Source organism: Mustelus asterias, unplaced genomic scaffold (assembly GCF_964213995.1).
Source record: "Mustelus asterias unplaced genomic scaffold, sMusAst1.hap1.1 HAP1_SCAFFOLD_92, whole genome shotgun sequence".
Lineage (NCBI taxonomy): Eukaryota > Metazoa > Chordata > Chondrichthyes > Carcharhiniformes > Triakidae > Mustelus > Mustelus asterias.
In genome coordinates this window covers 1,089,566-1,111,643 of record NW_027590141.1, presented here as the reverse complement: position 1 = coordinate 1,111,643, position 22,078 = coordinate 1,089,566, and the positions used below count along the sequence as shown (strand labels likewise).

The 22,078-nt window shown below is 42.3% G+C and overlaps 1 gene segment (V, D, J or C); it reads right to left on the bottom strand.

The window, feature by feature from the left end:
* Positions 1-3,239: 3,239 nt before the first annotated feature.
* LOC144484104 (Ig heavy chain C region-like) lies at positions 3,240-20,767 on the bottom strand. The segment is given in 7 exon segments: positions 3,240-4,518; positions 5,021-5,329; positions 6,250-6,561; positions 7,533-7,832; positions 18,942-18,992; positions 20,216-20,521; positions 20,654-20,767. Coding segments are annotated over 7 exon segments (1,716 nt in total).
* Positions 20,768-22,078: the final 1,311 nt, after the last annotated feature.

Here is a 22,078-nt window from a genome sequence, read left to right as displayed (position 1 = left end):
TATACGGATTGGCCACTGGGTGGCGCAGTGACTCTTTCCCTGAACGGCCTTGAGTTCAAACACATCCCGCACAGGACTGGGGAACAGACATGTCTGGGAAAGAGGGGAAACCGTATAACATGGAATATGGGGCGGAGTTGATGGGCTTTGGAAAACGGAATTAAGCCAAGCCAGAGATGGTTAAATTTTCATTCAATATTTATTTTAAAAATTCAGAGAATATTTTACAGCGACATTATTTTTTAAAGTTAGAAAAGTGAATTTAACGATCGAGCTTCACATTGAGAACACAACACATGCACAGGGAATCCGTCAATATTTGTACATCTGTTACATACACCAGAAAGAGAAAACAGGACCTTAATAGAAAGAGGAATTAACAAATATGGATAAGGAATGAGAAAAGTTTCTTATTTATACATGATATTTAAACTATGGGGAAACTGTTAACCACAATTACATTATAACAAAAAATGCCTCGTGCTTTTCACTCTGAAAACTGAAATACCGTCTATGATTGTCTCAGTTACAGATTCAGAATGATAAACTGAGAGAATTTTACTGATAGAGTCACCAAGGGCAGATATTGTATTTGTGTCATACGGAGATCATAATAATCAGCTGAGGGAAATCTGCAGCATCCAAAAATCAACCCATCACTTGATCTGTAAAAGAAAGATACAATAATGAAGCAGATGTTTATGATGCGGGACATTAAAGTTAGAGTTTTTAATGGAACATTGAGAGATTTTTCAAATCCATTCTGTCAGTTTGATATGTGAGTGCATTCAATCATCTCACCTTCACCAGAGTGACCGCAGTGCTGTAGAAAATGCTCAGGAAGAACAGGACAATGAATGTGGAAGCCGTTGTCCAGATGTTACTGTTATCATCCTCATTGTCTTCAATCCAGATGCGGTCGGTTGAGTCTAGGGGATGGAGACCAGGATATGAAATTAGATTACTTTATTTATCCAGCTAATGTTATTGTTATTTTTCTTTTCCCAGTTCTCCTTTTTAAACTGATCATTTATTCTTGAACTTAATTTTCAATGTATACCTCCTCTTAAGCTCAGGACACTCAGTAACCGATCTCCGTAACTATTTTCACACCTGATCTTTATTGACATTCCTTGGACAGTCCATGTCAGAAAGCACTGAAGATGTTTAATTGAAAATCAGTTGATTTTTTGACAATTCGGAACTATCCCTTATTGAAGAATATTATCACTGATATCGAGGAACGTTCACTAATCAATGATTATTTTCACAGATGGTTACTGATCTGTAAACTGTGAATGTTGTTGTTTAAGAGTTGGGATGTAATTTCCGATCTGTGCTTCTTTATGGTGGAAATGTTTAGTAGATCGTGAGCTTAATTCAGTTTCTCAACGTGTTTATCTGTTCATTGGACATTGGGATAATAAATCTGTGGATATCTCCATTAAAAAGTCACGTTTAAATTTTACTTTCATCATTTGCCTACCGTTTGTATTGAAGATTTTGCATTTGTGTGCGTGTGCATGAGCATCTCGTGCTCTGCATTAATCTTTGGCTCTGAGTTAATATGTGATTATGAGTGTTAATGTGCGCCTACATTTGCCAGTGATTGTTGATTGTGTAGTTGTGTGTCTGCATCTGTGCGCATATTTTATTCTTTTGTCATTGTGTATATATGACTATTATTGTGTGAAGTCTATGAATATATATTAATGCCACTATTAATGCGTGCACATGTGTTTATGCCTATTGCTATGTGTTAATTTCTGTCACTTTAATAATGTTTGTTTCCCTTTCTGTGGAGTTGCCGGCGTTGGACTGGGGTCGGCACAGTAAGTACTCTCACAGCACCAGGTTAAAGTCCAACAGATTTATTTGGTTGCACGAGCTTTCGGAGCATTGCCCCTTCATCAGGTGACTACTTACTGTTTCCCTTTCTGTGTGCGTCTGTTTCTCCATGTGTCTGTGTGCACGCCTGTTGACATGTCAGTGTATGTATACACGTGTTGAAATTCTTTATAACGGTGCGTTGATGTATATTTGTGTTTCGATGTGTAGTAATGTGTGCTATGGTGTTCTGTTCTGTGAGCATGTTAATGTTTGCGTCTACATGTTTGTGTGTAAATGTTTTGCTGTCCGTTCTTCTGTATGCAGTCTGGTGATTTGTTTATATGTATTTCCATATATGTTTGTGAATGTGTATAACATTGTGTGTCTTTATATCTATATTCCTATCAGCGTGAACGTGTGCTAATATATGTATTTATTTGAGTCTAAGTATGTGCTTGTGTATTTATGTGGGTCTGCATGCGTGTGTATCTGTCTATTGTGTCTATGCATGTATGTGTTTGTGTTTGGGTCTGTACCTACTCACGTATGTGTATGTGTATGTACTTGTGTGTTTCATGTGTACATGTGTGCGTTTGTACATATTTGATTATGTGTGTGTGTGTTGTTGTTTTAGTGTCTGTTTGTACAAGAGCGCGTGTCTATGTGTTCGTATGTGTGTGTGTGTGTATGTGTGCGTGTGTATGTGTGTGTGAGAGAGAGAGAGAGAGAGAGAGAATGGGTGTGTCCCTATGTATATTTGTGTACGGATGTGTTTGTGTATGGGTGTATTTTTGTGTGGGTGTATTTGTGTAAGTGTGTATTTCTGTTTGTGCATGTGTTGCCCATGAGTGCATTTGTGTGTGCATTCTTGTTTCTCTGCATGTGTGTTCGTCTGTGCAAGTATTGAGTGTACCTATGGTGTGTGAAAGTGTATCTGTTGTGTATTTGTGTGTTTCTGTGTCTGTATTTGAATGTGCCTATCCCTATTTCTGTATATGGATGTGTGTGGGGGTATGTGCATGCGTTTGTGTGTGTATATTTACATGTGTCTTTCTGTATTTGTGTGCATATGTGTGAGTATGTGCATTTGTGTGTGCAGTTGTGCATTTGTGTCGATGTGTGTGTATGTGTGTGAGTGTGAGTGTGTGTGTGTGCGCTTATGTGTGTATTTATAATTGTGACAGTTTTGTGGAGTATTGTCAGTGTGTGTATTTTTTAGCTGTTGCTCCAAGTTTCACCACAATCATTAACTAAAAATGATCCAAACAATACGAATAATGGAGCATATTTTCAATATTTTGCTGTATGAATGTAGTTTATGTGAGTGGCACGGTGATATCAGGAGAAAGAATGAAATCATTCATTGATGCATCTCAGAAACATCAGGGACAGAACAGTAAAAACCGGGGAAGATTCAATCATTTGTTTCAATTTGCATTATGGGAAATCAATGCCAGGACATGATTAACAGGAATAAGAGTACAGAAACATTTTAAAATTATGTTGCATAAGTATATATGCATCACATTGATTAAGATAATGATACTTCAAACTCTGCAGCAAATAAACCAGAAGCTAATTTATACTGTTGGCAACTGGGTTCTTTGAGTAGAGAGCTGGTCCCTTCCAAACACGTTACTTGCGAAGAGGGAGGGAGTGAGCTCATAATTTCCCTCACTCTACCCGGTGCCTGATGGTTCTAACCGCTGACGAGGTGGAGGTGAGTGGATTAAATAATGACATTCCTCCTCTTTTCATTAAGGAAGTGGTGGTACATGGGTTAGCTACTGCTCTCCCCTCTCTTTGTTGGGTGAGTAGGAATCCGGTATGTTAACAATTTCACTCTCCCCTCTCTCTGATGGGGGGATTGTTGCTCCATGTTTCTGTGTGACCCTCACTTCAGTTCCCAGTGGGTGTGGTGCAGCAGCTTAAAGCTGACATCAATGGTAAAGGCATGGACAACGAGAGAAGCAGGAACACCGAGATCTAAATTGTGTTTGTCAGAAATGTTGAAATTGTCGGAGTTTTCCTCAGGGAGGAAAGTCGGTGAAGATATTTTGCAGAATCCTGTAATGAATGTGCTCTACTCTGTCTCTAACACAGGGTGTATCTGAGCTGGGTGCACTGGTTCAACAAGGCTTGGGCCCGAGACATGAAAATACCTGACTCAAATCAAAGATACATAGTGGAAGTAAAATTGAAAACCAATCAATTAAGCGTTTGGATATTTCATTTGTCGTTAGAGGAAAATGATTTTATTATTTTTATTGAAGTTTTTAATGTAACCGAGTGATTCTCATTGACATGAATTAACGGTGTCCATCAGTGCAAGGGAAATGTTCACAAAACTGGGTTTACCGCTGGATTTGTCAACTGTTCTGTTGATGATCTTCAAGGGGATGGCTTCATGTCCCACCACACAGGAGTAAGAAGCACCGCTGGACCATTCCTCTGCTGCAATGGATAACAGGCTGTACATGAAGAAGGAGCTATTCCCGCTCTCCGCGACCACCTCGGTGTTCTTATAGTTCCCAGGATTCACCGGCTTGTCGTTGACGGTCCACTTGACGAAGATCTCTCGAGGGGAGAAACGTCTCACTAAGCAGCTGAGGGAGACGAATCTCTGAGCGGAGACTTCTTCTGCCGAGGGCAGGAGGACAGAGACGAACGGTTCCCGCGGATTTGGATCTGCAGAAAATGTACAATAAATGTCAATAAACTGGAGAATTCCGGAGAGAATGTAACCACTGGCGAGATATCAGAAAAATGTGCTTCGCTTTCGATTTTAAATGTTTCCATTTTTGACTTCCAATTTGGAGCAGAGGTGAACACAATTATTTTCTCAAATAACTCAGGGGGCTGGACTGGGAAGTTTCAGAAATTTTACAGCACTGAATCAGGCTATTCGGCCCAACTGATCGGCTTTAATTTTGGTTTTCTGGTTTTTATGCTCCACATCAGGCTCCTCCCTCGTTATTCAATCTAAACCCAATAACATCGCCTTCAGTTCACTTTTCATTCATCAACACATCAAATTTCCCTGTTAAAATATCTACAACCCCCAGTTTTTAGTTAGTGGAGTTTCCACTCAGGGGAGACCATTAATGCACTGAATACTGAATATTGACCAGTACACTGACACTGGAAATAGACACAGTGACGCATTTATTGCTTCAATCTCTCAGCTCACCTGTTTCCTTGTGGATGGATTTTCTTAAAGGAGTCGGCAGATCCTGATGGCTCACCACGCAGTCAAACACAGCCGCACTCAGCCAGGCTTGTGTCGAGATGTTTAAGTTGCTGACCACGCTGTCAGGATCCGCTCCAGGCTTTTCGGCAATCTCTGATTTCAAATACTTCCTGTCTCGGATCCAGGACACGTTGACTCCATAAGGAGCATTAGAAATGATGCAGGTTAAGGTCACGGTCGCCTCCAGTAAGACCTGTTCTATTGGTGGTGGCTGTATCGTCACTGTGGTATCAGGGCACTGGGGAGGATCTGTGAATGAAAAATGAAAATCAACCCTAGTTCCCTCTTCAGAAGCAGGACAGCAGTGTTCAGCCTGAAGGAGACGAAGTTGCCTTCGATATATCAACCTCTAACTATCACCTTTCAACCTCTATGGAGGATGGAAAACCAGCCTGCTCTGTGAAATTATTCTCTTTTTGTTCAAGTATTTTAGCAGCGGTATCATTCTCATGAATCAACATTGCAGTATTCCCCAACAAATATACCATTCCTGAACTCAGGAACCAAGTACTGGCAGTTAGTTTATAAGTAGGGTGGATGCACTTCCCAATATTTTACCCCTATGCTGTGACCTGTGAAACAGTCCGACACCGACTGTCTCTCCAAATCTTACCAGCTGTCTCAGGAAAAAGCTGACATCAAGACCACCTCGCTTACTATATTACTTCAAAATGGAAGGGAACACTATTTCAAGGGGAGGCAGTGGCATGGTGGTGTTGCCAATGGTCTTGTAACCCAGGGCACGACTCTGGGGACACAGATTCGAATCTCACCACTGCAGATGGTGAAATTTGAATTTAGTAAAAATCTATCATTAAAAGTCAAATGATCATCATGAAGCCATTGTTGTAAAAACCCACCTGGTTCACGAATGCCCTTTAGAAAAGTAAATCTGCTGTCTTTATCTGGCCTGGCATGCATGTGACTCCAGATCCACAGCAATGTGGTTGACACTTAAGTGCCCTCAGGGATGGGAAATAAATGCACATCTCATGAAGGAATAACAAAAATTGCTGTTGTGATGAAATTCTGAATGGGGCACTGTCCCAATGCAGCAAACCACATGACAGTAAATTAGAAGTTGTTCTATCTTTGTACTAACTTTAATAGATCCCTAATTTCGATTAACATCGAAATTATATATTTTATCGTCGGTTTGAGTCTCTTACCCAGAGATCCGCTGATGTTCTGACTCTGGGTGAATCCTTGATGAGTGACCTGGCAGGTATAGACCGCTTTGCTGATCCATTCCTGAGCGGAGACTGTCAGCCGACTGCTGGCCGAGAAGTTCCCGTTCACTTCACAGGCGGGAGAGGTGACAATTCCTGAATCCATGGGTTGTCCATTCTTCAGCCACTTCACCGTCATTGACTTTGGCTGGAAATCGATGATTGAACAGACGATGGTTGCAAATTTTCTGCTGGTGATTTCTTCACTGGAACTCACGGTGAGGATAACGGTTGGGGGGAGAACGCGTGGGCCTTCAACAAACAAATGTTCAGACGTTACTTGAAGATTCAATTGACATCAATTAAAATTAGTTCTTTTATTTGAGCACCATAGCTGCCGATTTGAGAATTATATCCATGGTTTGGTTGAATTGGCAGGGAAATGGCGAATGGAATTCAACCGTCAAAAGTGCCACACAATGCATTTGGGGAGGGAAAACAAAGCAAGGCAATAAACTGGAATGTTAAGAGGGATTGAGGAAATGCAAGACCTTAGAGTGCACGTCCACAGGTCCTTGTAGATGGTAGGGCAGCTGGAAAAGTTGATCAAGAAAGCATATCGGATTAGTTCCTCTGTTATGTGAGATATTGAATGCAAAAACAGTGATACAATGATGGAGCTGCATAAAACCTAGTTAGGCCACGTTTGGAGGTTGCTGTACAGTTCTGGTCACCACGTTGCAGGAATAACGTAATGACTCTGGAGAGAGATGAGGTTTACAAGAATGTTGCCAGGGACTGAAAATTCCCGCCATGAGGCGAGATTGGATCGGCAGGGTTTGTTCTCTTTAGGAAAAGAGGAGGCTGAGGCGTGACATAATTGTGGTTCACAAAATAATAAGGGACGTAGGCAGAAATAATTCATTCCCCAAGTGGAGGGCTCAATTACCAGGGAGCATGGTCATTTAAAAGGTATCTGGATCTGCATCTCAAGTGCTTTAAGCTGAAATGCTACGGAGCAAGGGCTGGAAAATAGGCTTACTTTGTCAGGCTTGTTTATTTGTTCTCCCTTTTGGCCAGCACAGACATGATGGGCTAAATGGCCTCATGCTGCACAGTAACATTTCTGTTGTTCTTTGGTTCTGAGCAACTTTTCAGTCAGGAGGCACTTACCTGGATTTTGCATAATTCAATTTTTCAGAGTGCTACATATCAGTTATAACTAAAGCCTTATACAGTTCAATCAGAGCGTTCCTGTCTTGCCCAAGTTCCACAACACTTACATTGCATTCCAATGCTCTTGACCGAGCTGCTGTGTCGAACCTCACACTTGATTTTGCTGCACTCTCCCTCTGACTGGGTGATGGTTAACTGGCTGCTCAAGGTGTAGGTTCCCTTCGCGTTTCTCACTGATGGATAAGTCTTAAATCCAGTGTCGATCAGCTGCCCATTTTTCTTCCAGGTCAGTTTGGAGACATCTGGAGAGTAGTCCATCGCCAAACAGCCGTAGGTGATGGAGCCAGCGGAGTTGTGTTGCTGACAGGAAGAGACGAGGCTGTAGAGAGTGGGCGGAGACGGTGTCGCTGGGAAAGAATAGTCGATTCAACAAGTTAGACTCTTACCTACGTTTATTAATTAATCAAACATATTTATACAAGTATGTTTCTATATTAGGTATAACTCTTGGGGCTAAAGGGATCAGTGGATATGGGTAGTAGGCGGGCTCAGGATATTGATGAGCCGTAATCAAAGTGAATGGTAGAGCAGGGTCAAAGGGCCGAAGAGCCTCCTCTTGCTTCTATTTTCTATGTTTGAACGTCACAATTTGACTAGAATTATGAACTTAAGTTAATATTTCCCGATTAAGACCTACGCACACCTTTGAGCTTCTGTTACTCCTATCATTTGGGAATCGCCATCTTTGGAGAAACTCACATCACTGTCTCCACCTCTATCAGATTGGAAAGAGAAAAAACATTTTGATGTCATCGTAATGACATACCATTCACTGGATTAACAGAGAAGTGTAAAGAGTTTCTCCATTACTTCAGGCACTACCTATTTCTCAAACAACAGCACTTTGTGATGAAGAAGTTGTCTCTTCATTCATATCAGCCACTCGCCTGATGAAAGAGCTCCAAAAGCTCACGATTCCAAATAAGCCTGTTGGAGTTCAACCTGGTGTTGTCAGACTCCTTACTGTGCCCACCCCAACCTAGCGTCGGCATATCCACATTGTAGTTTTGGCTATTGCCTGTGTACAAACTAACTGATGCCCCTTCCTCTCTCCAACTCACTGCCCCTCACTCCACAAAACGAAGATTGGTGACTTTGCTTCAAAACTACCTTCGGAATGAATACTTACTGAATGACCAGGAAACTCTAAATGTGATTACAAATTCAAATAATTGCAACATTGACTAATTGAAGGGTCATACATTAATAGCAAGAGTTGGCCATTCGGGCCCTGACGTCTCCTCCATTATTCACTGAGATTACAGATGATCTGGTTGTGGTGCTAGCTCTATTTTGCACATCCTCACTCCGCCCGTCGATCACCCACTCTCTGCCCATTTTCCCCGACTCTCTGCGCTTTCCCCTGGCTCTCTGCTATTCCCTCTGGCTCTTTTCCCCTTTCACCCGGCTCTCCGCACTTCCACCTGGCTCTCTACACTTCCCTCCAACTCTGTCCCCTCTCCCCCGGCTCCCTGCCCTTTCCCTCAGCTCCCTACCCTTTCCTCTGGCTCTCTGCCCTTTCCCCCTGACTCCCTGCCTTTCCCCTTGACTCTCTGCCCTTTCCTCTGGGCTCTCTTGTACTTTTCCTCGGCTCTCTGTCCTTTCCCCGGCCTCCCTGCCCTTTATCCTGGCTCTCTCCTCTTTCCCTGGTCTCTCTGTCCTTTCTCCTGGTTCTCTGCCCTTTCACCTGGCTCCCTGCCCTTTCTATTAGCTCTCTGCCCTTTCTTCTGGCTCTCTGCGCTTTCTCCTGACTCTCTGCCCTTTCCCGGCTCTCAGCCCTGTTGCCCGGCTGTGGGCCCATTCCCCGGGCTCTCTGCCCTTCCCCCCCGGCTCTCTGCCCTTTAGCACGCCTCCTGTTCTCCCTGGCTCTTTGCCATTGTCCTTGGCCCTGAGCCCCCAGGGATTCCCCCCAGCTCTCCGCATTCGCAGGGCAGCTCCCACATTTGAACACCAAACTGCCGCTTGAGATCTTTCTTCTCTCTCGTTGCAGACCTCCACACACAGGTTTAGCGAGTGTGAGTGAGAGAATGTGAGTGCGTGAGGGTGAGTGATTGAAGGAGTGAGAGTGGATGAGTGATGGCGTGTGAGTGACGGAAGGTGGGTAAGTGAGGGTGAGTGAGTGAAGTTCTTTCAGTGAGGATGAGTGATTGAGGGTGAGTGAGTGAAGGTGGCTGAATGTGTGAGTGAAGGTGGGTGAGTGAGTGTCGGTAAGAGAGAATGAATGAGGGTGAGTGAGTGAGGATGCGTGAAGGTTAGTGAAGGTGGGTGAGTGAGAGCGAGTGAATGAGGGTGAGGAGTGAATGTGACTTAGTAAGTGAGGGTGAGAGAGCGTGAGTAAATGAGGGTGTGTGAGAGAGGGTGGGTGAGTGAAGGTGGCTGAATGTGTGAGTGAAGGTGGGTGAGTGAGTGTCGGTAAGAGAGAATGAATGAGGGTGAGTGAGTGAGGATGCGTGAAGGTTACTGAAGGTGGGTGAGTGAGAGCGAGTGAATGAGGGTGAGGAGTGAATGTGACTTAGTAAGTGAGGGTGAGAGAGTGAGTGAGCTGGGGGGGGTTATTGAGGGTGGTGTGTGAGAGTGTGTGAGGGAGAATGAATGCGGATGGGTGGATGAGTGAAGGTGAGTGAGTAAAGGTGTTTGACTGAGGATGAGTGATTGAGGATCTGTGAGTTAGGGTGGGTGAACGTGAGTGATGGTGAATATGTGAGGGTGTGTGAGTGAATGTAGGTGCGTGAGTCTCAGTGAGTTTGAATGGGTCAGGTGGCGTACGTGAGAGAGAGAGGGTAATTGAGCTTGAGTGTGTGGGGCAACGTCTGGGTGAGTGAGGGTGGGTAAGTGGGGAGAGTGAGTGAGGGTGAGTGAGAGAGATTGAGACTGGATGAGTGAGGGTGGGTAAGTGGACTGAGTGAGTGAGAGTGGGTGAGTGAGGCTGGGTTAGTGGGATGAGTGAACGAAGGTGACTATGAGTGTTGGTGAGTGACTGAGGCTCTGAGTGAGTGACTGAGGGTTAGTGAGTGAGGTTGAGTGAGTGATAGCGTGTGAGTGTGGGTGACTGAGTGACAGTGAGTGAATGAGGGTGTGTGAGGGCGAGTGAGTGTGACTGAGTGAGTGAGTGCTGGTGAGTGAATGAGGGTGTGAATGTGAGTGAATGAGGGTGAGTGAGTGAGGATGGGCGAGAGTGAGAGAGCGAATGTGTGTGAGTGATTTTGAGTGAGTGAGGGTGTGAGGGTGAGTGACTCAGGGTGAATGAGGGTCAGTGAGTTTCTGAGATTGAGTGCGTGAAATTGAGTGCGTGAAATTGAGTGTGTGAAGTTGAGTGTGTGAGGTTGAGTGTGTGAAATTGAGTGTGTGAGGGTGGATGAGTGAGCGAGGGTGAGTGAGTTGGGATGAGTGAGTTGGGATTTGTGAGTGGGGATGAATGAGTGAGAGTGTGTCAGCGAGGGAAGGTGGATAAGTGAGGGTGAGTGAGTCAAGTTCTTTGAGTGAGGATGAGAGATTGAGGGTGAGTGAGTAAGTGTGGATGAGGGTGAGAGAGTCAGTGGGCCACCTCCACCTCTTCCTCTCCATCGATCTTTTCCCGATTCTCCACATTGATCAGCTTTCAGTAGCAGGGATGTGTAAATCACCGGGCAGCTGCTTTAATGTCGGTGTCTTTCTTCAAGAAACACGTACCAGTGAACAAATAGTCAGACTGAGGGAGCTGTAGGGAAGCTGACAGCAAAACTAGGATGGGTCGCACAGGAATCAACCAGTATTGGGAGCCAGGCGGCCTTGGTCTCAGCCAATTCCCTTCTTATTTTTTGGGTTTTTGTGTCCGGTGTAACACATGGAAATTCCTACTTCTGACCTCATGTTGGAGGGAATGTCACTGTTGAAGCAGTAGAAGATTGTTGGTCCCGAAACAATCCCCTGCCGAAATCCTGCAGTGAAATCTGAACTTAGATGTTTGACCTCCAACCACCAATACCATGTTGCTTTGTGCTAAGTATGACTCCAAACAGAGAAGAATTTCCCGCCGATTCTTATTGACTAGTTTTACTCGGGCCCCTTGATCCCACCCTCATTCAAATGCTACCGGGGTGGGGGGCGTATCGGGGTGGGGGGGGGGGGGGTGGCGGTGGCAGTGGCACAGTGATTAGCGCTGCTGCCTCAGAGTTGGATTCCCGACTTGGGTCACTGTCTGTGTGGAGTTTGCAAGTTCCCCCCGTGTCTGTTTGGGTTTCCTTCGGGTGCGCCTGTTTCCTCCCACAGTCCAAAGATGTGTGGGTTCGGTGGATTGGCCGTGCTAAATTGCCCCTTTGTGTCAGGGGGACTAGTTAGGGTAGATACATGTGGTTATGGGGATAGGGCTTTGGTGGGATTGCTATTGGTGCAGACTCGATGGGCTGAATGGCCTCCTTCTGCACTGTAGCATCCTATGATTCTACTCTATGGTGTCCAGGACAGACACTCTGACGTATGTGAGATCGAAAGTGTGTGTGAGAGAGAGAGAGAAAGAGAGAGAGAGAGAGTGTGTGTGTGTGTGTGTCTGTGTGTGTGTGTGTGTGTGTGAGAGAGAGAGCGATAGGGAGAGAGAGAGATAGAGGGAGAGAGAGGTAGAGAGAGAGAGAGAGAGAATGTGTGTGTGAGGATGCCTGTGTATGATAGAATGCGTTTGCACGTGTGTGAGACAGTGGGCTGTGCGTGCAAGAGGAGAGAGTGTGCGTGAGAGAAAGGATGTGTGAGATAATGTGTGTGTGTGAGACAGAATGTGTGTTTGAAGAGTTATTCTTTGTGTGTGAGAGTGTGTCTCTTCTTGAAAATGTATGTGTGTGGAGGGGCGGGGAGAGTGTGTGTGGGGAGTCTGTGTGAAAGAGTACTTCTGTGTGTGAGTGTGTGTATGTTGATGTGAAAAGGAGTGTATCTATTTGAGATACACGATGTCTGTGAAAGAGAGTGTGTGTGCTTGAGGGAGGGTGTGTGTGTGGGAGAGTGTTGTGTTCATGTGAAAGACAGTGTGTGTGAGAGGGAGTGCCTATTGGAAAGCAAAATAATATGTTCATCAGTGTGTGAAACTGTGCATGGGATGGCGTGTGAGTGCGAAAGATGTGTACAATGTGTGTGGGAGATAGAAGCAATGTGGGGTGTTTGAGTGTATGTGTGTGTGTGTGTGTGTGTGTGTGGAGGGGCGGGGAGAGTGTGTGTGAGCGAGAAAAAGTGTGAAACTTAGACAGAATGGATGCGTGAGTGTGTGTGAGTGAAATGACTGTTGAGAGAACATGTGTCTGTGATAGGTGGAGTGTTTAAAGAGCGATACATTGTATATACATGTGTGTTCGAGTGTAAGAGAAGGAGAGACTGTGTGAGAGATTGTGTGCGTGTGAAAGAGAGGGTGTTTGTGAGAGACAGGGTTTGAGAGCAAGATTGTGCATGTGAGACAATGTGTAAGGGGGAGGGTCGGGATGGCGACCTCCTCGTGAACCTGCTCCTGGGCCTGGCGAAACGCGCCATTTACCGGTCCAGGCTGCGGGCGATCGAGGGGGCCGTCCATCCTGACTGTCTTCCCCTCTACCGCGGCTACGGTCGCGGCCAGGTGTCCCTGGAGAGGGAGCATGCGGTGTCCACGGGCGAGGTTGACGCTTTCCGCGCCCGCTGGGCACCGCAGGGGTTGGGGTGCATTATTGGCCCTAATAATCACATTTTAATTTGATGTTTTTAAGTTTCCTTTGTACTTTGATTTCTGTTCGGGCTGTTCCCCCTCCTTTTTGGGGAGCTGCCCCTTTTACTTTGTCCTGATTTAATCTGAGTTTGTTTACTTGGTTTGGTTTGACCTAAAAAGAGGACAATGTGTAAGGGAGTGAGCGTGTGAAATAGAGAGAAATATGTGCCTGTGTGAGAGAATACATGTGCAAGTGTTCGTATGAGTGAGAGAGGGCATCGGAATGTGTGTGAGACGAAGTGAGAGTGTACGGAAGAGGGAATGTGAGAGGCATAGTGCATGTGTGTGTGAGAGAGCGAATGTGTGCGCGAGACTGTGCTTATGGGAGAGACTGTGTCTGTGTGTAAGAGTGTGTGTTAGAGTGTGTGCCTGTTCTATGTTTGTGAGAGAGTGATTGTGAGAGAGCCAGTGTGTGAGAGCAAGAATGTAGAGGTGTGAGATAGTGTGCGCAAGAGAAATAGAAATATGTGCGTGTGTGTGTGTGTGAGAGAGAAAGAGATGCGTGTGCGAGAGGAATTGTGAGAGAGCGTGTGGAGAAATGTGAGACAGCTTGAGCGTGTGTGACAGAGAGTGGGAGAGAGTCCATGTGAGAGTGCGTGCGCGAGAGTGTGAGACTGTGCTGATGTGAGAGTGTGTGTCTGTGTATAAGAGAAAATGGGTGGGTGTGTGGGGATGTGAGCGCTTTTGTGGATGGGGATGTGAGAGATTGATGGAGAGAGCGAGACGATGTATGTATTTGTATTGAGAGAGTGTATGTGTAACGTGAGAGAGAGAATGTGTATGGGTGTGTAAGAGAGACCGTATGAGAGAGAAAGTAAGTGTGAGTATGTATGTGTGTGTGTGTGCATGTGTGAGAGAATATGAGAGTATTTATGTGTGTGAGAGTGTGTGATGTGTATAAGTCTCTATTTGGCTGATTCAGTCTGGAAAAGCACACTCACTCCACACATACTCACCCATTCACACAGTAAGTGGAAGTGACAAGTGAGCACAATACGGAGCGCGGGCTAAGGGTTGGAAAAACATTTAAATCTTTCGCAATCAGTCGCAATTGAATAATTCACCCTACTCAATGAGGGAAACCTGTAAAAACTCAAGAAATATGACACAATCCAGGGCAAAGCCACCCACAAGATTATCCGCCCCCTCATTCACACTATTCGCTCTCTCCATCACTAACAAGCAGTGACAGCAGTGTGTATTATATACAAGATGCACTGCAGCAACTCACCAAGGCTCCATAGTAAACACTGTCCAAACCCGTTGCCTTTATATCCTAACAGGATAAGGGCAGCAGCCACATATGAAGACTACCACCTGCAAGCTCCCCTCCAAGACACACACCATCCTGACTTGAAACAATACCTCAGTTCCTTCTGGGTCAAAATCCTGGAACTTCCACCTAACAGCACGGCGGATGCCTGCAGCATATGGATTGCAGTTATTCAAGGATGCTTTATATCAACACTTTCTCAAGGAACAATTATTGATGATTAAAACTTCTGGCCGAGCAAATGACTCTAAAATGGGTTTAGAAGATTAAAAATAAGATGCAAATGAATTTGACCCTTCAACTGTCATACCAAACAGGTCATGGACTGCTTTACTACGGAGCACAATATAGTAAATCTCACTTTGCATTTGCTCATCGAACATTCCCAAGGCCGGTACATCACTGGTTAAAAATCATCCAAATCTCCCTCTACAATCTGACGTTTCTGCTCTCTCTGATGGTCACAATATGCTTTAGGGATCTCATTTCTGAGACGCCGAGCCAAACATCAAGTCAAACTGTCACATTTCTCACAGATACAAGTTTATTGAAGAAATAAATCAAATTTCACTCCCTGAAATACAGCAGAAGGAACCAGAAGTTTTACAACCAGTCAGGCAGATTCCTGGTCCCAACACAGTGACCACGCGCGCAGAAACAGAACAGACACAAACGGTGCAACAATCGATTTCCCAGCAGGTAGGTATGATCAATCTGTCAATTTAATTCAAACTGTTTGATTCTAATTGATCAATGATCAATTTGCAACAGAAAATCAATAACCTCTTTTAAATAAAACTGATATTCATTTCAAAACTCCTGTCGATTTTAAATTAAGTCTCTCTGTCTGTCTCACTTCTCGAAAACTATGTAAAAATGTAATTTCGCTGAAAATTAGGAATCAAAAATAACAGATTCAGGACAGTTCAATGTCCCCGACAGAGATACAGTGACACAGTAAGGATTAAATAAACCAAGAAACATTTACATTGAAAATCATTACCTGATTCGATCGAATTTCTTAATTAAATGTAATCAACAAAATATTCGAGATAAAACACCTTATCGAGCTAAGCATAGCTGATGAAAGAAAGGTTTTGTCTCTTAATTCATTTTCGATACAATTAAACATTCTCTGAAACGGATGATACTTTGCACGCCCGTGCATTATTCAAGGTATTTTGTTTTGAATTAATTAGCACCAATATTATATTTTGTTTTGTTAATTGCCGGTTACTTTTCCTGTTAGCTGATTTGTACTCCCTAATAAAATCAGTTTTCAATCATTCAAAACTTTCCCTGCCTCGAACATTGTGAAGTAATTAGGTTCCAATTAAATCTTAAACAATAAACTTCAAATTACTGAATGGAAAAATTCAGACATCTGTAATTCATTTGCTTAAATCGAATAACATTGTCATGTTTTTTCATTTCCACTTTTACTCCAAATGCCTTATTATAACCTGCAAACGTGTTAAGAATGCATGTTTCTGAATTTGTATATACTGTAACGGCCTGGCAGTTTGAGGTCAATGAAGCTGCTTCCTAGATTTAATAATTTGGACCATCCATATAATTTAATTACTGAACATATTGTTTAAATTAAGAAGTTCTGAATTAAACAATGAAAAACACAATGAGGACAATTGATTCAAATCCTCTGCAACACTGAAACATGATGCACAAAATAAGTCGAGACTTTTTCTTCAGTATAATATTTAATACTAATTAAACATAATGCTCAAATAGAATCAATTCTTCCATTCTGTCATTTATTCATCCAATAATTCTATTCTATGTTCAGCAGTAATGGGAGACAGGATGTGATTATTAAATGCAGAGCAAATATTACTAATATAAAAATATTATAATATTATAAAAATTAATTATTTGAATTTCAAGTATTAAATTGCAAATCTCTAGCCAGTTTCTGTTGACACCTTACGACAATTCAAACACCATTATATGAACAATTGTTTAGTGTTAGCGAATTCCACCTGTCAGAAAACTGTGTTCACTCTGTCACATTTATTTAAACTGCGGGATTCTAATTGATCAATTTTCAAACTACAACAAAAATCAATAACTTCTTTTAAATTAAACTGATATTCATTTCAAAATTCCCTTCGACTTTTAACTATTTCTCCCTGTCTATCTCAAATTTCGAAAACTAGGCAAAAAAAATATTTTTTTTCTGAAAATGAGCACATCAGATATAACAGATCCAGGGTGTAATGTCCCTAACAGAGGTACAGTGACACAGTAAGAATTGTAATTCATGATTTACTTTAATCTGCAAGCATCAGTTAACATGAATAAAATGCTCAAATATATATTTGTTTTATTTTTTCCGATACCAGTTTGTTTTATCCTGACAAGGATGTTTAAACGCAGTTTGTTTTTTTCATTTAGCTCGAAAAACTGTAACCGCTCAGGATCACCGAGTTGAAACAATACAGAAACAATTGAGAAACACCAAACCATTTCACAAATTTTGGGATGAGATTAGTGATTAATTACCTCTGCATCCAACTACAAATTACTTGGAAGGAATGCTGCGCCTGCACAGAAACAATGTAATAATCGGGCACAAAAATTGCCAAATAGCGTTTTATTGCCAATTATTCTCCAAAACTCAGATTTAAGTGAATGCGAACTTCATCGGGGATATAACAATTAATGCAAAGTATCTTGTTGAACTGAGCGCTGCTGTGGAAACAGCATGTTATCATGGAAATAGTTTCTGGAATTATCACAAAATATTTCCAGCCGAGAAACCTTTCTGGTCATGTTAATTGTATGCAAAGCACAGCAGAACTATTAACGCCGATTAATGCGAAATGATATTAATGGAAAATAATCTTTTGTGAATATGTAGTTATGTTACCGATTAATAACAGTTTGATTTATATTAATTTTACTATCAAACTTGTTAACGAGAAGTTTCTTTTTGCAGCAACTACTTAGTGTCCGATTGAGCGTTGTAAGACATGATTTATTTTAATTTCTAAGTTAGTTAAAATTTATTAAAATGCTGTAATACCTTTATTTTATTTATTTCACAACCTGCTTATTTTCTCCCTACAAGGATTTTCAAACTCATAGATTATTTGCATTTAACCAGAAAACGTGTAACCGCTCACTGCCACCGAGGTTAAACAATGCAGAAACACCAAAACATTTCACACATTTTAAACATTCTTAGTGACCCAACAACAGAACCTCCTCAACAGAAACACACCAAAACACATCAATGAGGGAATGAATCCGTTTCACGGGGACGCAACTCAATTATCCATTCAACAAAATCAAAAATATGATTGCAAGGAAATCTCAATATTCAATCCGGCAAACCAGCTCGTCACCAAATATATGAATGATTGAACTAAACAGAAATTTGGAATAAGAGCAATAGCATTGCGAGGAGGTGGAATATGTCCAACAAATTAAAATTGAAATTTTACCACATTCTATTCATATTGGGTCATATTTCAAACAGATTTCAAACATATTAAAATATTGGGTGGGTAAAAGCTGCAGCCGTCAGATGCCACCGAGGTTAAACATGGCATGTATCCCAAATTGTGAATGCTGTGGTAAACTATGTTTTGGACGAGTGGCATAAACCATGGTTTGGTTTAACCTGCAATTATCAGCTACGATTTAAAAAAATACAAATACAATAAAGCCTGCCTGATTTCTGTCTGCAGGCACGCGTCAAGTAGTTTAAAACCCGCAGACTGTTTGTATTCAATCACAAAGTGTGTAACAGCTCAGTGTCACCGAGTGGAAACAATGCAGAATCTCCGAACCATTTCACAAATTTTACTTATTCAAAGTCACCCAGCCAGACAACCTCCTCACCAGAAACACGCAGCACTGAGGGACTGAACCCCGGTTCATGCAGAAGCAGCTCAATTCTACAAACAGTTGCAACAGAATCAAATTTCACATTGGCAGAAAATCTCAATTTAAAATCCAGCCAATCTGACCATCACCAAAGCAACTAATGATTAAAATAAGCACAACAATGAGATAACAAAACCAGATTGTGATTAAGCGGAACATGTTCGCAACATTAAAGTAGAAACTTTAACACATTTTGTTAATATTGGGTTAGATTTCAAACACTTGTGCAGTAGATGGTGCAACTCGCAGCCACTAGATGTCACCGAGATTAAACATTGAAGAAACGCCGAACTGTTTAACAAAAGGAATGCATTTAAAGTAACCCAGCCACACAATGTCCTCAGCAGATAAACACCAAATCACAACAAGAGACTGAATCACTCAGTATCGCCTTTTGTCAATTAACAGTAGAATTCTATAACCCCCATTTTAAGCAGGATCACATGAAACATTGTAAAGATTTTCAGCACAGAATCCACCAAACCACATTACATTGAACGAATGAATTAATAAAATCGAGAAAAAGTACAAAACAAAAACTCAAATAAAACACTGACTAAATAAATGCATGGTTCTTACCTGCAGTCACCGTCACCATGGTCCCTTGTCCCCAGTAGCCCATGGCGTCACAGTGTCACATTCTCGAGGCTGGGTCATACAATAACCATCTCTGCACAAAATAGACAGAAATCCATCAGTATTTTAAAAATTCACAAGCCAGAGGGAAAGCAAATCACTGCATGTTCATGAAATTATTATTGCACTGGTGGATACCGTTCGCTCTTCGTAAATAACCTTAATGTTTTATATTTCATAGAGGATCACATGATCAAGTTACTGAAAACACCAACTGATAATCAAATAGTTATCATACATTTTCCATATTAATTCTCGCTATTTGTGTAGTGCTGGGACATAAATAATACAGCACTGTAAATAATGCTGGATTGGAAAACAGAGCACTGCCCCAGTCTCGGTCAATTAGTGCTGAGGGGTTTTTGTATCGACAGTAACTGCTGTGCCACCCCAGTTATCACAGTGAGACACAGCATGACAAATACTGTGCCCGACTGCTAACTGTTTAATTTCACTGCTGTCTCAAAAATCTGATTCTGCCTCATCCACGAGCGAGTGACTGAGATATTTCAGCTTGTCCTGGTCATTGTATTTATAAAGGGGATCGGAATGCTTTTAAACTCTCTGTGTAGATTTAGCATATCGGTAAATATAGATTTTATGGGAAGATTTTTATACCTTTTCACAAACTAACATTACTTCCACACATTATTTCACTGAAGCCTCGTTTACTTTGAAACTCCTGCTGTGGTACTGATTACCAATTTGAACAATCTCTTTCCATGAGGTTTTTGTATGAGGATGTCGCTGTGCTCAGCACTGTGACCCCCCTGTAGTATCACAGTGACACACACTCGCACAAAAACTGCACTTACTTTCTGTTCAGTACTGCCGCTCAATATTCACTTCAAATAGACCATTATTTGTGATGTAATTTACACTTCATGCAACAGTTTACAAAACACAATCTAAAAACATCTCCTCCAAGTGTCAGAAATACTAAAACGAGCATTATATCCAGGTGTGTAATTGCTGAAACTGTTAACAGTAAATATAAACAGAGTGAAAAGCTCAGCCCGTTATGTCTGTGTGTTTTCTTGGTTTAATGTTTAATTTTCACTAAGTTGGGTTTGTCAGAAGCGGTTTGTGTTTTCGTTCTGATCACTGTCGTTAGTGTTATATTTAAAACAAGCACTGACCTTCAGGTTATGATGGAAGTTGCTGAATTCCCTCTCGAGCTGTTCTTGTTCGGGTCCATCCCTAGTTCCTCTCGCTGTGGTCTCTTGCACAGTAATAGATGGCGGTGTCTTCGGTCTTCAGCCTCGTCACTTCCAAAGAGAAGATGTTGCTTGAAGTGTCTTTGGACGCAGTAAATCGATCCTTAATTGCTGGGGCGTAGCTGTTGTCAGATGAACTATAGTAGTAAACCAGCCACTCCAGCCCCTGCCCGGGAACCTGTCGGATCCAGTACATGTAAGCGCTGCTAAGAGCGAAGCCGCTGGTTTTACAGGTCAGTGTCAGGGAGCCTCCGGGACGCCCGGTCTCTGCCTCTGGCTGAGTCAACAAAACCTGCGTCTGGACACCTGTAAAAATAGATCAAAAAACCCGAGGATTAATCCTGGTGTAATGATTTTTGACTCTGGAATATTACAGAGATCGACTAAAACTGAGACAGTAACTGTGGGAGACTTGGACAATGAAAAATAACTACTCACCGGATAAGAAAGTCAGCAACAAACTGAGAGTAATCGCCGACCTCATCCTTCTGGTAAATTGGGGGAAATGGTTGTGTCAGGAACTCAGTGAACAAACCAGCTCCCGGACTGTTGGATTCCGGTCCCGGTGAGCGTCATTTAAATACCCGGCAGCAGGGGGCGGCTTTCCAGGCGCCGCCTGTTGATTCCCTTCTGGAGGCGGCGACTGGATCCAGGTCCCACCTTCCACACCCAACAGAATGGACTTCCAGATTTACAATAGGTTAATATTAAAATGGACATTTTATCTGTATCGGGATATTTGTTTGGCTGAATATGTCCATTGTATTGTCTCCATTATTTCTGATGGTGATATTGCAGTTCATCATTTCTTTATTTAAAATAACTAATTCCATTGTAAATATGGTGATTTTATTACCACGCCCCCAAGAAGAACACAAATCTGAAAATGATGAAATAACATTTGTGGAAAATAAAGAGACCGTCAGTCTGTGTTGCAACAATTCCGGGTCTCTGTCACATTACAATAATAAAGCATCATTTATCAGAAGAAGTTTTACCGATTTCTGTAACTAAATGAGGGGGTATGAACAAAGTGATTGCATTTACAGTGTGGATGCCTATCACTGTACAGTTTGGGTTTGGAGATGAGAAGAAACTCTCACACAATACAATGTTTCTCCTTATATTTGTCAAACGACCCCAATCTCGAAGACAGCCCTTTGAAAATAATAAGAATCCCGCCCTCCTGATAATTAAATAGTGAGTTGACAGAGAAACATAAAATTAACCTCGACTTTTGACAGAGAAGTTAATGAATGGAACGGACACGGAGATCAATAAAGTTCTCCTTCAGCATCCAGATCATTGCAGGTCACTCTATCGGCCACCGGCTCTAACATTCGCTGGTATTGCGAACACAAGATATCAGGGCTTTGCGGCACATTGCACAATATCACAAGAATAAATGTTTTATCTTCCATTGAATCAGGTTATGAACTGATCATTTCTCCACTTATTGGCAGCTATGATTGGAACTCTTCAATAACAGGAATCAGATTATACTGTACAATAGAATAGGGTGTTAATCAGGTACAAGAGACGCTGCTGTTTAAATGCGATACAGAACGTTCAGAATATTCCAGGAATTCCCGCTGTTCATGTCAGTTTTATGATGTTCCCTTAATATGATTTCGATGCATTTTATGCCATTGCACTGAATTCAATTGACTGGGGAATTGGGACCATCAACATCTCTCTCTCGCATTTCATGAAGTGGTTAATAAACAGACTTTAATTAGTGGAATGACATTTACTTGGAAGTTATACAAATGAAAAAGCATCTGGTCACTTTATTGTTTTGCGATACTATTTACTCACATAATGAAGAGGCCATTGAATGAAAATATTTGATTAGAATGATTA